Genomic DNA, 14,557 nt, shown 5'->3' with positions numbered 1-14,557 from the left:
GCCTACCGGTCATTCCTCTACCTTTGGAAAGGGAAGTTTTCTTACAGGAAAAAAAAAATCACAGATCCTGACCAAAGTTGGTTTGTTTTTTTGGGGTTTTTTGGGGTTTTTTTGATTGCTGATATTATTCTGCGGTTTGAGGAAGATGTCCCTGGTTCAGTTGCCTTGGGACTAGTGCATCTTTCCAGTCCCCTCCCTAGTTGAACCCTAAATTCTGTTTTTGCTCCAGCAACCCTCTTTTGCCTTTGCAGAGTCAGAAACTGCTTCTTCTCAGGATCCCCTGCCTTTCCTTCTTTTTAGCTCTGCTTCTGCAGAAAGAAAACGAATATAGCCCAGTTCAGCAAACATCTATTTAGCACCTATTATGTGCTAGGCACTGTGTTAGGCATTAAGGAAAAGGGAGGGGGGGGGGGAGCCTCAAATCTGAAGGCGGTCTATAATGTCCAAGTGCATTGTTGGCTTCTGAGAGCTTCCAAATGATACTATCAAATGGTGTTAAATATAGGCCTCATTGGGTAGTGGAGAGCCTCAGAGATTCGGAGTCAATCACTCTTCTTGGGAGCCAGAGCCCACCAGCTATGTGACCATGCATAAATTACTTAATGCCTTTAATCCTCAGTTTCCAGATACTTGTACTACCTTCTCCTACACAGGGCTCTCATGAGGAAAGCACTTTGTAAAACTCAAAGTATAATAGCAAGGTGAGGAATTATTACAGTTCCTTTAACTTCCCAGCAGACTAGAATGCCTTTATTAGACTGCTTCAGGTTTCTGATGCACAGTAAATAATAATGGTTTGGTAGACATGTCAGTGTTACTTTTTCTGTGCTGGTTCTGCTATCAACTTTATTTTATGTATTTGGTTATCCTTAAAATTTTAATATGTTCTAGGGATTCATGTAAGATGGCAAATGTTACTCCAAGGAAAAGGAATCAAAGTTCTTCTCAATATGGCAGGTGAGTTTATAGAACCCCAGCCCTGAGAGAAATCTTAGAGGCCACCCATCCAACCCATACCTGAACAAGCATCCCTTCTCCAGCCTACCTGAAAAGATTTCTGGTGAGGCAGGGGAATCTACTACCTCAGTTAAATTTTCTGCACAGCTCCCATTATTGGGAAATTTTTAGTGGCATCAAGCCAAATGTTGTCCAGGCTTTTTTTTTTTAACTTTTTTTTTAGGACTTAGGGCTAATAAGGGAATTTGTTTTGCATGACTATACACATTCGTAATGAGTTTTGTTTCTCTTGCTATCTCAAAAGAGGTAGAGGGGAGAGAGGAAATTACAAAGTGGAAATAAAATAAAAATCTTCCCGTGTGTCTTTGCTCTTGTCCCCTATCCATAAAAGTCTCCCGCCTTCATGTGTCTTAATCTTTGGGGTCATGGTAAGGAGGCATTCTATCCTAACACAAATTTGTAAATACTATACAATTCTAGTAATAACTTTCTTTTTGTAACAAATCAGGAAGTTACCTGTTCCCACAAAAACGGGAATATTATATTACTCTACTATTTCCTTTTCACCAAGTCAGACAGATCTGCGGTTTCCACTCTTATTCTAACCTCTTTAACCATCCTAGAACTCTTCTGTTAGGGTAAAAAGTAAAATATTATTTGTGTGGTTATTGAATTGGAACATCACAAGATTTCTAAGTAGTTTTGTTGTCTTAAAATTTGATTATAATAAACAAAGCTTTTCTTTACTTTTAACAGATCTAATGTTGAAAATCTGCCTTTACACAAAATGTCAGGAATAATTCTTTCATTTCTAAAACTGAATCAAACTGTACCAAAGGATTATATGATTGTGGTAAATAACAAGTTCCTTAGTGCATTTAAAATAATTTATTTTATATTTTTCAAAAAAAAAGTCTGGTGCTGGCTATAGGAGAAAAAAAAACAGGACTGATTCTTAGGCTCCATAATAAATTAGCAATTGAAGAGGAATATTCTAAGCTGGATTGGATTTTGGGTAAATTTTTCCTGGAAGCTCAGTGAAAGGGTGTTGGCTAAAGCAGAGGTGTCTAACTTGAATTCCCAGAGAGCCAGGAACCAGATTAAAATACAATTGGGAAACATATAATAATAAATAAAAATACAGCATAGACAGTGTTGTTTTGTGGTTTTCTAAGTCAGTATGGAGATTTGAGTGTTAAACCACAGGGCTTTTAAGATGAGAAAAGTAGAGTTAAAGCACCCTAGATGAAAATGAGTAATTGTTAAGAATTCCTTTTAACCAAGTCAATAAAGTTCTATTACTATGATCTATTCTCCTGGACTTAAAAATAGATTAGTTGTAAGATGTTTCTTTGTAATGGCATCTTATTCAATGACATTTATTAAAATAGGCTTTCCAGGAAAAGAAAACTATCTTAGAACCACAGCTAATTAGCACAAGGGTATGGAATCCCATTTTTTGTAGAATCCAATAATAAGAATTGTTTTAGTATTATGTGATGATAGGAGATTTGAAAGTAGTAATGCTTAATAATGGATTTGTTTTCTTTTTATAGCCTATTATTTGAAAATCCAATGAAGAAAATAATATTGGACTTTACTGAAAGTATACCTCCATCCCCAAGTGGAACCCCTAGAAAGGAAATGTCCCAAATTAGTGATACAAATAAAGAAAATATATGTTATCTCTTCCAAGGACACCACATTTCAAGTCAGTTCACTAAGTATCCCTTAGAAACAGCCTGTGCTATTCAGAAAGGAGAGGCGGTGAGCCCACTGAAGTCTCCACAGCAAGGTTCTCCTTTCAAATCTGCCATGTCAACTAGATCCTTTTATAACAGAGATAAATGGTACCTGAACCCACTGGAGAGGAAACTTGTCAAAGAGAGCAGGTCTCTTTGTCAGAAAAATGATTGTGGATATAACAAGCCAGTTCCCACCTTGACAGAGAAAAAACATAAAAAGGTGTTCAAGAGGACAAACCCTAAAGGAAAAAAGAATTCAGCTCCTAAATATGGAAGTTGTAAAGGCATTAAAACTGTGTCAAGGAATGCTGTAAAACCCCAGCAAAATAGAGTGATTTTTAAACCAACCACGGGGCAAGAGGATAACAGTCATGAACCTGACAAGAATTTGACCTCAACTCCTCGCGTGCTGAGTCTAAAAGTTAAACCCCAAGTGACTCTCCAGAGTGGGGCAGCATTTTTTGTGGCTGGGAAAAAATCCCACTCTTTGGTCAAGAAAGTGGTTTTGGATGGTCAAACAATGTCTGAACTCAAGGCAAATAAATCTAAACCAGCAGTGATTGTGAATTCTGGTTTGCCTAGCACTAATGAAAGAAAGACTTTTGAGGTGAGTCAGATTCCAGAAATCACTAAAAGAAAGGATGTATGGTGGCATATTTAGCCTAAGAATTGAAAAGAAAATAAAAGGAAAAACATGAAGGAGAGGTTTCCTAAGATTATTTATTGAAGGTTATCTATAGTATAGTGAAAAGAGTATTTGTCTGGGAGTCAGGAGATCATGATTCCCATCTCTGCAGCTCACTAGTTGTGCAGCCTTAAACCTGTCTGGGCCTTAGTTTCCTCATCTCCAAAATGTGTTGAACTACATGTGATTTCTAAGATTCTTCCAGCTCTAATAATCAGTGATACATCACTCAGGAGTATTTGAGAGAAAAGAGACCTTTTGAGGAAGCATAAAAAGGAGAATTAAGCTTAGTTGCCAGCATTTGTGGCCTGAGAGTTCTACAAAACACAACTTGGAAAACCTCTCATCTAGTCATACAATCATTTCAGATCAGTATTCTAATATTATCATGGCAGTACATGATATGATGCTACAGGATGAATATATGTTGTTTTGAAATTATATAGATTGACCTGGTAGCTTAAACTTTAATTTTAATTTAATTTTAACTTTAATTTAAAATAGTTTACATTTCCTCAGCACACAAACCAAATTAACAAGGAAAATACCAGATGTTAAAAATTTACCTGGCATAATCCTGAAGGTTGAAACACATGAACTATAGAGTTGACTGTAAATGTTTGAAAGGTAGTGGATTCATTAATAATTCACTTTTGACTGGAGAGCAAATAGCAGACCCAAATTAATGTTCTTTTAAATATTTCAATTTTTCTTTTTTTTAACTCTTAATTTTAATGCATCTAGAAGAAAAGAAATATATGAAAAAGAATCCAATTAAGGAGAATTTACAAATTTTTAAAAATTTTATATGTGCATTTTAATACATAATCTACTGTGAACATCTATAGTATGTTGTGATCTTAATAATTAAATATCATTGGTGATTTTTTTTCCTCTGTTTATTTTTAGAGTTCAAATGGTAGAATTATTTCTCCTAAAGAAAGGAAGCCTGTTGAAGATAAGTCTTTTTCTTTAAAGGGGTCTCACAGTGAGAAAAGTAAGAAAGGTAAGTAAAATCAAAACAGCTTTTTCAAAAATTAATTGTAATAATATTTTAGAAAGCAGGCTGACTTAAAAATTACGTAGTGGCAGCTGTATTGGGAAACCTGGGAAGGTTCGTATGAATTATAGAGTGTATTTCTGTATCCAGCTCTGTGTGGTTAGATGTATTTCTATCCTCCTTTGACCAGTTCAGATGAAAGTAAGGTTCAAATGGCCTTTGCCCTTTCTCCACCTTCCTTGCCTAGTGTATTCCTTTTTCTCCCTCCCTTTCCTTTTTTTAAGATCATCAAAACATAGCAAAACTACTCCCAGGCCCTCTGTTTTATTTGATTCCTCCTGATATCCTTGATGGCATTAGGATTCTGAGGGAATATTTATATAATCTCTCCCTATTGGAGGGACAGGTAGTTGGTGCAGTGAATAGAGCACCTGTCCTGCAAGTCAGGAAGAGCTGAGTTCAAATGTGACCTCAGAAAGATATAAACTGTGTGACCCTTGGCAAGTCACTTAACTCTATTTGCCTCGGTTTCTCTGTAAAAGGGGGGCACACTGGAGAAGGGGAAATGGTAAACCACTCTAGTATCTTTGCCAAGAAAACCTCAGGAGCAAAAGTTCATGGGGTCACATAGAGTTGGCCACAACTCAGCACTAACAACACTGACTATTGGTATGTAAATTCTTTGCCCTTAATTTTGTCCTTTCTGATTGCTCAATTATATTTACCTTGTATAGTTCTCTTGACCCATGTGCTGGTATTTCAAATTGCTATTCAGTTTTGGCCATTTCATCAGGAATACTTGAACATACTCTTAATTCATTAAAGCTTCATTTTTCCCCTGTAGTGTTATATTCAGTTTTGTCAGGTCAATTATTCTTGGTTATAAACCTTATCTCTTTTGCCTTTTGGAATATCATATTCCTCACTCTGCTCCTAAATGTAGCTGCTAGATGTTGTGTAATCCTGAATCCGGACTGTGGCTGGCTGCCTGCTATTTGAACTCTTTTTTTCTGGCTGCTTGTGGTATTTTTTTCTTTGACCTGAAAGTTCTAAATTCTATTATGATGTTCCTGGAAGTTATCCTATATTTCTAATGGATTTGTTAACCTTTGTTTGGTACAGTCTGACTTTCAAAAAGGTAAAATTTTGAATATCTGGCACTAAGGTGGTTCTCCTTCCCAATCTTCTGACTTTTTAAAAAACTTGTTTCATTTTTTCTAGGAATTCTAGTTTAACTTGTATCCAAGCTGTGGTTTTTTGTTTTTGTTTTTTGAGGTTTTGCTTGTGGAGTTGGAGTCATTCTCCTCTTCTGGGTTTGTGTCTTGGACAGCATTGTCATCATAATAGCACCTCTTTTTTTTTAAGCTCGTTCTTCCAGTCTTATTTCCCAAACTAGGACTTTGTGTTAGGGCCTAGCTCTGTTGCACATTTCTAGAAAGAATATTTAGTTTTCATTTGGTTCAATTTATATTTTCTGGGGATTACTGCTGCTTTCTCCAGGTATTTAGTGCTGTGTTCTTCAAGGATCTCAGGATCAGCTAAGGCCCTTCAGCCTTTCAGGCAGCCCAAAGCAATCTGATGTGGAGCATGGTTTCAGTTGCTGCCCTTTTGGTCTTAGCTTTGCAAGTTCCTGGTGCTGGTTTGGGTCTGGGTATCACAAATGTAGACTTGCCTGGCCTTGTAGACTGATATATCACTGAAGGTTCTAACCCTGTGTTAGCTGGAAGGCTCTGCAGGTTTCACAACAGAATTTCAGGGCCCTCCTTGGTCTGAGTTCCTTGTCCTGACCATTCAACCGCAAGCCCCCACTATAGGCTCACACCTGCTGCTCCTTTCAGTTCCTGTTCCTTACTTCAGGCCAAAACTCACCAGTCACAGGTGGGCCACCCCTAAGTGTAGATCCTCGCCTCGGTTCACACTGGGTCTGTGACTAAGCTCTCAACTGACAGCAGCAGAGCTTCCAGTTGGCTCCTGTTCCTGCTTCCCTGCATAGTCAGGTCTATCCTAGCCTGTTTCTTGACCACTTCTTGCCCCGATTTATAGTTAGAGGCCTCAGGTCAGCCCCCATGCTGTAAAGCTCTGTGCAATACCTTCCAGGCTAGACTGTACACAGTGCCCACAGATCTGTCTCCCTATATTGACCTGAATTGGGAAAACAATTCCAGATACATTCTTCCTTCCACTGTACTAAACCCTCACTGGTTATTTACTCTGTGACTGGGGATAAGTTACTTGGGATTCAGTTTAATCCACCCATAAACAAGAGAAAATGATGAAATGGAAACAACTGTAGATGAGGAGAGAGAAGATATTTCTTCATTCTTCAACAAGGTCATTTTTTCTAAAGTATAAAGAACTGCTAAATAAGTACAGAAAGGCAGAAATATGAAAGATCTCCATTATAAACCATAACAATACAAATTGCAATCGATGAGGGAAACAGGAACAAAAGAAGCAAATCTATGTGACAATTAATTTTTATTTCCGCTGTAATTTGTTCCTTGTCACTTTAATTTTTTTAGCACATCACAGAATTTTAAAATTGAAAGGGACCTCTGCTGCTATTTCAACCCAACCAAAAAAGACTCCTTAGTTTACCACAGTCATCAAGTGAGATCACCCAGCTTCTTCCTGAAGGCCTTCAATGAGGAGAAACCCAGTACCTTGCCAAACAACCCTTTTTATTCCACTTTTGGATAGCTCTGCCTGATACCAGGCCTTAAATGTTCCTCTTTTGACTTGTGGTTCTGCCTTCTTGGAACAAACAGTCTAATCCTCCTTCCATGTGATATTCCTTCAAATACCAGAAAAAAATGGCTTATTGTATGTCCCTTGAGTCTAATCCAGCCTGTTGGGGGGAAAAAAACACCAGGACAAGACCAGATAGTGACTTCTGTCAGAAATTTAAAGAACAAATGATCCCTATACTACATGTACTTTTCAAAAATAGGGAAAAAAATACTCATTTCCACAAAATAAATTGGTCCTGATAAGTAAAACAGGATAAGGAAGAGAAAGAACTATAGACTAATATCACTAATGAGTATTTGTTAATGAAAAGTATTCCATATAATAGTAAGTAATACTCTTATTGTTCAGTCAGTCGTTTCTGACTCTTCACGACCCCATTTGGGGTTTTCTTGGCAAAGATACTGCAATGGTTTGCCATTTCCTTCTTCAGCTCATTTTACAGATGAAGAAACTGAGGCAAACAGGGTTAAGTGACTTGCTCGGGGTCACACCACTAGTAAGTGTCTGAGGCCAGATTTGAACACATGAAAATAAATCTTCTTGACTCCAGGCCCCACGGTCCATCCACTGAGCCACCTAGCTGCCTAAGTAACAACATATCCAGTAAATTATTCATTATGACTAAATTTGGACTTAAATCAGGAATATAAGAATGTTTCGACACTAGGAAGAAAATTCTGACTGAGCATGTTCACTGGTTGTTCGCCAGTGCTTGGAACTCTCCCTCCTCATCTCCTTCTCTTTTATTACCTGGCTTCCTTCAAATATTAGCTAAAGTCCCACCTTCTGAAAGAAGCCTTTCCCTGGCCTCCTTAATCTTAGTGCCTTCCTTCTCAGTTTGTGTCTACTTAATCCTACATTTATCTTGTTTGTACATGATTGATTGTATGTTGTCTTCCCCATTAATTAGACTGAGCTCCTGGATGGCAGGGGCTTCTTTTTCCTTTTCTTTGTGTCCCTACTGCTTAGCAAAATGCCTGGCACATAGTAGGTATTGACTTCACTTTACATCACTTCATACAAGTCTTTTTGGGTTTTTCTGAAACCATCCCCTTCACCATTTCTTACATACTAATAGTATTCCATCACCATCATAACTCATTCCACCATTCCCCAAATGATGGACCCCACTCCTCCAGTTTCTAGTTCTTTGCCACCATGAAGAGAACTGTTATATATATTTTTGTATATACAAGTCCTTTGATCTCTTTGGGGTATAAACCTACTAGTAGTATCACTGAATCAAAAGTATACACTTTTTTTTTTTTATTACTGATAGGGCAAAGTTCCATATTGCTTTTCAGAATGGCTAGACCATTTCTCATCTTCACCAACAATGCATTAATATACCTTTTTTCCTCCAGCTCCTCCAGCATCTGTCATTTTCTGTTTTTGTTGATTTTCAGGGGTATGCAGCAGAACCTCAGAGTTGTTTTAATTCGCATTTCTCAAGTTATTAGTGATTCAGAACATTTTTTTCATATGGCTATTGATAGCTTGGATTTTTTCTAAAAGCTCCCTGTTCATATCCTTTGGTCATTTGTCAATTGAGGAATGGTTCCTATTCTTATAAATTTGAATCATTTCTTCATCTTAGAAATGAGATCTTTATCAGAGAAGCAAATGTTCAGCAAAGATTTTTACCCTTCTAGTTTTAGCTGCACTAGTTTTGTTGGTGCAAAACTTTTGAATTTTATGCAGTCAAAAGGGATAAACTTCTGTATTTCTTAACCAGTGCCAAATTGTTTTAATAATTAGTGCTTTGTAGTATAATTTGAGATCTAGTACTTTCTTTGTTTCTCCCCCCACCCTTTTTTAAATCAGCAAGTCTGTCCCCAATCCTGAGAAAACCCCTCCATATCACCTCTATTTTCTAGGATATTTCAGAGACAGTGTTTATATTACAGTCCATCAAAGGCAGCAGCTAGGAACTTTTACTACCCTCCTACTTACTGTTTTTCTTTGATTTTTTTTCTCTGAACTTAACACCAAAAAAAAAAATTATTTCCAAATGCTCAGTGGCTTTCTTTTTGTTGTTGGTTTCTTTGGTTTTTGTGTCACTGTTGCTGCCTTCAACTGCCTATAATTAAAAACTGGGGAAAAAAAAAAGAAAGCCTTGTAACAAATAATCAGTTAAACAACATGAATCCGCACGGTAGTCACATCTTTGTGTGGTTCTTGAGTCCACCTCTCTTTCAGGTGGGTAACAGACTTCATTATAGGTCCTCTGAAGACATGGCTGGTCATTGCATTGATCAGAGTTCTCAGATATTTCAAAGTTATATTTCTTAAAATATTCTTGTATAAATTGTTTTTCTGGTTCTGTATTTCACTGTCAGTTCATACTACCCAGATTTCTCTTTAATCATTTCTTATAGCACAGTAATATTCTATAAGACTTACATACCGCAGTTTGTTCCAACATTTCTTAATTGAATTCCAGTTCTTTTTGATTTCTTTTTTTTTTAATTCCTCATTTAATATCACTGGAGTTGTTCCCTCCATCCCCTCCCTTCACCACTTGTTTCTTTGTTGAAACTGATAAATTTCTACACCAAACTGTGTGTGTGTTCTGACCCTCCATCTGTTTAAGAGGTTTATCTCATGCCCTCCACCCCCTTTCTTCCTCCTTTCTCTTTCCCCTCTTCCAACCACCCTCCATTCCTTTTGCCCTCTTCAGACCGTCAAAGCAGAACCAATCCACACCCAAGTACTTGGAGACATGAAAATTTTGATGGTACACTTGTTTCTTCTACCCCTATTAGAATGTTAACCTTATGTCATCACACCACACCTTCCAGTTGCACCAACCTGTCTAGGTTTATCTGGACACTTGTGTTTGTATTTCAGAGTTCCTACTCAGCTCTTGATCTTTTTTATCAGAAATGATTGGAAATCTTCTATTCCATTATAGGTCCTTTTATTCCCCCCCCCCCCCCCCCCCCGCCTCCGCCCCATAAGATTATACTCAGCTTTGCAGAATAAGTTATTCTTGGTTCTGAGCCTATATAGTTTGGAATGCTAATCTCTGATTTTTAGTAAAAGCTACCATTTTTGTGCGGTCCTGACTGTAGTTTCTTAGTACTTAAACTGGTGTTTTGTTTTTTTCTGGATACTTGGAGTTTTTTTTTTTTCCTTTGGCTTTGGAGGTCAGGATTTTGTCTGACATTCCTGGAACTCTTCCTTTTTTTTTCCCCCCCAAGTGGTGATTGGAGGAGTCTTTTTATCTTTATCTTCTGGTTCTAATAGCTCTGGACAATTTTTATTTATGATTTCTCAAAATACAGCATCCAGGCTTTTTTTTTTTTAATTCATGGCTTTCAAGAAGTCCAATGATCCTTACATTCTCTTTTTCTAGGTCATTTGTGTTTAATATCAGATACTACCCATGTGGGTTGTTTTTTTTGTTTGTTTGTTTGTTTTTTTCAATTTTTCTTTTACTCTTTCTTGCTGTGATGGAATCATTGGTTTCTTTTGATATAGTCTAATTTTCAGGGAGTTTGTTATTTGGGAAGAGTTTTCTAAGCTATGTATTTTCTTTCTAATTCTTCCAGAGCTTTTTTTTTCTTCATTTCTTCTAGGTATTCATGTAATGCTAATCGAAAATCCATTTTTTTCCTTTGAGTCTCTGCTTGTAGCTACAAAATTACTCTTTTTGTGTTTCTCTAGATGTGTAATATTTTAAATATTGATCAATGTCTTTTGGTTTACTTATCTCTGAAGCTCCACCCCACTGCTGTGCTTTTGGGTTCAGTGGCCTTGCCCAGCATCACTTGGATTCCTGGACTGACTTCTACTATTAGGAGTTAATAAAGAGGGCTGCTAATAACCCCGGAGTGCAGGGGCCTTCCCAAGCACTGCACTGGTCTTTGCTATTCCCCAGGGTTCCAAGGCTTTCTCAGGGGAGCCCTGCATTTTTGCTTGCTCCAGACACAGAGCCTTACAGGCTACAACTTTGCTGCTAGCTTGGTTGCTGGAGATGACACTCACTTTGCTGGCAGTCTTTTTCCCATTATTAACTTTGGACTTCTGGCTGACTTTTTGCCATTTTGGGGTGAAAGAAGTCACTTCCTATAGTTTCTCATTGGATTTCCTGATCACTATTTGATCTGGTGTGAATTTTAAGGTTTTTGCTAGACTAGGTGTGTGCTACCTGGGATGTCTTCCTCCTTTCAGGCAATTGTCTTGGCCAAAAGCCCCTCCCTTTTCTTGAGTATTAACTCCCTATTAAACATTTTTGTGCCTTCCTTTCTAATCCCAAATAATTCTTCTTGGCAGAGAAAACAGAAGCAAAATAAAAGTTGGGCACTTTTTGCCTGTTCCATCTACCCTGAGCAATGGTCCTTTCCTTTTTATATAGTCTTCCTTTTTTTTTCCAATATAGTATAAAATCCCGCATTCCTTTCCTTACCATTATCTACTCTTTCTAAACTTTAGCCCTTTTTAATTTCCTTATAAACCATGCCGTCTGCCCTTGTTTCCATGTGCTATCCATATCTTAACATCTGTTCTAGCCTATGAGTTCATTACTTTTTCATTCTCTTTGGAATTGTTATTTTTTATGTGTTTATAGTTTCATTCCAGCCCCTTCTGGTCTTTCCTGTAGAATCTGTGAGATCCTGCATATTCTTTCTTTGAATCTTTTGAAATATAAAATGCTGAATATGAGGTTATCTTTAGCTTCCCTATCCTTCCTCTCCTATGGAGTACTGCCTAACCTAAAGTGTCCCTGTGATTTCCATCCTAGGTACTATACTTTTCTTGTTTCTGCATCAGTAAATTCAGAAAACCCTTCTATAAAATATAACATCATTTATTTTTAAAGCACTAAATATTAGAGCAGAAGAATATTTCCTTAGCATAGTTTAGCAATTTGGAAGAGTGAGTTAGCGTTTGTAATTGAGAAGCTTTAGGTTTTTCCCCATTAAGAATCAGAATGAAATATCGCATCAGACATTTAGTAGCTGTGTGACCCTGGGCAAGTCACTTAACTTCTGTTTACCTTAGTTTCCTCATCTGTAAAATAGGGACAATAATAGCACCTATTTCAAATCACGTGACATAATGATTGTAAAATGCTTAGCACACGGTAACAATTTATATAAATATTAGCTGCTACTATTTGACATTGAAATGGTGGTAAAGCAGGAAAATAAAATTAAAGCAAAAGGTAGGATACCTCCATTTGCAGATGATAGTTTCTTTGTTGTTTATCTTCTTGAGTTTGTTTATATAATATATATGTATATATGCAAACCAATTGAAATGAATTATCAAAGTAGCAAGATACTAAATGGGCTAGTCAAATAATTTCTATATATTTCTAACAAAACTCAGAAAAATGTGCAGAGAGAAAAATGCTGTTCAAAGTAACAAGGTATTAAAATCTCTCAAATATAAAGAGACACAGGGATTGTATAAATAATCATGGAAATCCATGATCTCCTCAATATGAAAGTTCGCTCCTCTGTTGCAGATTGCAACACATCCATGCCTCCCCCTCCTGTGCATCTCCAATCCATATTCTCCCATGTGTTTGCCACAGGAGATTGCCACCAGTATTCTTTAGCCTCCCTCATTTCCTCATAGCAAGAGGATAGCCATGGAATATTTGGGCTGTTAACTAATTCTTTGCTCTTACCATGTTGCCAGCTTTTCTTTTCCATCTAACACTTTGTTGATGACATCATTTATTGTGGTTTTCCTTAATAGTTCTTTCTAAGATTTTGAAGGCAGCTTACCATATGCTTCTCCATTGCCTGATGAGTGGTACTTATTTTCAGATCTTATAAGACTTTAGTCTTCTATGACTCAGTATCATACTATACAACCAACAAAATATTGGTATGTTTTAAAAGTGGGCCTTTGTTTCAGGAAGACAGTTGGGATCCATTAAATGAAGTTTGCTATTTCTTCCTGATTAGAACTCATTAAACACATCATAGTCTAGACCACATGTCAATGAAACTAAAAACACAAAGAAATATACATTCTTTACCTACCCATCCATTTGCATGTGGATGTCCTTTATAGCTATAGATGGACATATAGTGATGGACTGTGCATCACAGTCCTGACAGCATACACTCTTCACCTGCCTGGTTTTTCCTTTGTGGATGGTTACACCAAACTCTTGAATGGTTACAGGTCTCCTCCAAGAGATTCTGCCTTTTTGAACAACAGATTATCTTGTCTCTAGATGTCACATTTGCCTGGTCTCCTTTAGCTATCCTTTTGGAGGTCAAAAAGCTGAAACAGATTTACAGCATCTTTTAAAAAGGCCTTTTTAGGGCAAAAGTTTTTAAAATAGAGGAAAAACTACTCAGAAGGGGTGTAAAATAGCTTCCTTTCAACACTAGTCAGTAAACATTTATTAAATGCTTACTGTATGCCAGGTACTGTGCCAGGGATACAAAAAGAGGCAAAAATCAGCCCCTACCCTCAAGAAACTTATAATCATGTGCTCTTTTAATTTTAGTTTTCTTGCTTTGCCTCTTGATTTTTTTAACTTATTATTTTATAATGAAGCATACAGTGTTATAACTGCACAGAAAACTAAGCGATTTAAGTAATCTGCAAAAAAAAAATTATTATTTTTCTCTCACATATATCTGCTGGTGTTTCATATTTAAAATTTTCCCTTGGGTTTTATTACATTTGATATGTAAGTGTTGCTTGAAATATTCCAGGAATTAATCTAAAACCTTATACCTGGTCATTTGTGTTTCCTACACAGCTGATTAACGTTTAGCAACTAGTCTTTCTGGGGTTGAAGTTGAGCTTTGAACTTTTACAATATTTGATTTGACTAATATTGTATAGTAATTACATTTACAGTATTGATTTTTGGTGATTTTCTCATTCAGGATCTCCTGAGTCTGTTGCCTATCCTATCTTTAGTGCAACTTCAAGCAATCAAAAAAGGTATGATTATTTTCATTATAATCATGATCTTTAAGTAATTCTTATTAGATTTTATTTTTTAAATTTTTCTTTAGATTTCACATTAGTTATATTGTATAGAAGATTTATAGTGAATGGAAGAAAGAAAAAAAAAAGAAAAAAATAGTCTGCTTCATTCTGCATTCAGACTCCATAGTTCTTTCTTTGGATGTGGATGGCATTTTCCATCATGAGTCCTTTGGAATTGTTTTAGGTGCCTGCATTGCTGAGAAGAGCCAAGTCTATCAAAGTCAGTCATCAAACACTGTGGCTATTATTGTGTACAATGTTCTTCTAGTTCTGCTCACTTCACTCAGCATCAGTTCATATAAGTATTTCCAGGTTTTTCTGAAGTCCACCTGCTCATCATTTCTTATAGCACAGTAGTATTCCATGACATTCATATACCACAGCTTGTTCAACCATTCCCCAGTTGTTGGGCATCCCCTCAATTTCCAGTTCTTGGCCACCACAAAA

At 36.8% G+C, this 14,557-nt stretch overlaps 1 protein-coding gene across 1 annotated transcript in view; it reads left to right on the top strand.

The window, feature by feature from the left end:
- Positions 1 to 895: 895 nt before the first annotated feature.
- Positions 896 to 14,557, top strand: part of ESCO2 (establishment of sister chromatid cohesion N-acetyltransferase 2) — a 32,555-nt gene continuing 18,893 nt past the window's right edge. The window contains exons 1-4 of the mRNA XM_036751855.1: positions 896 to 957; positions 2,514 to 3,309; positions 4,297 to 4,393; positions 14,005 to 14,062. Of these exons, the coding sequence (XP_036607750.1) occupies positions 905 to 957; positions 2,514 to 3,309; positions 4,297 to 4,393; positions 14,005 to 14,062 (1,004 nt within the window). The 5' untranslated portion in view covers positions 896 to 904. The remainder of the gene's footprint in view (positions 958 to 2,513; positions 3,310 to 4,296; positions 4,394 to 14,004; positions 14,063 to 14,557) is intronic.

The sequence above is a fragment of the Trichosurus vulpecula genome, chromosome 3 (genome assembly GCF_011100635.1).
Source record: "Trichosurus vulpecula isolate mTriVul1 chromosome 3, mTriVul1.pri, whole genome shotgun sequence".
In the NCBI taxonomy this organism is placed as follows: Eukaryota; Metazoa; Chordata; class Mammalia; order Diprotodontia; family Phalangeridae; genus Trichosurus; species Trichosurus vulpecula.
The sequence above is the reverse complement of the archived record's forward strand: the minus strand, read 5'-3'. Positions and strand labels throughout refer to the sequence as shown.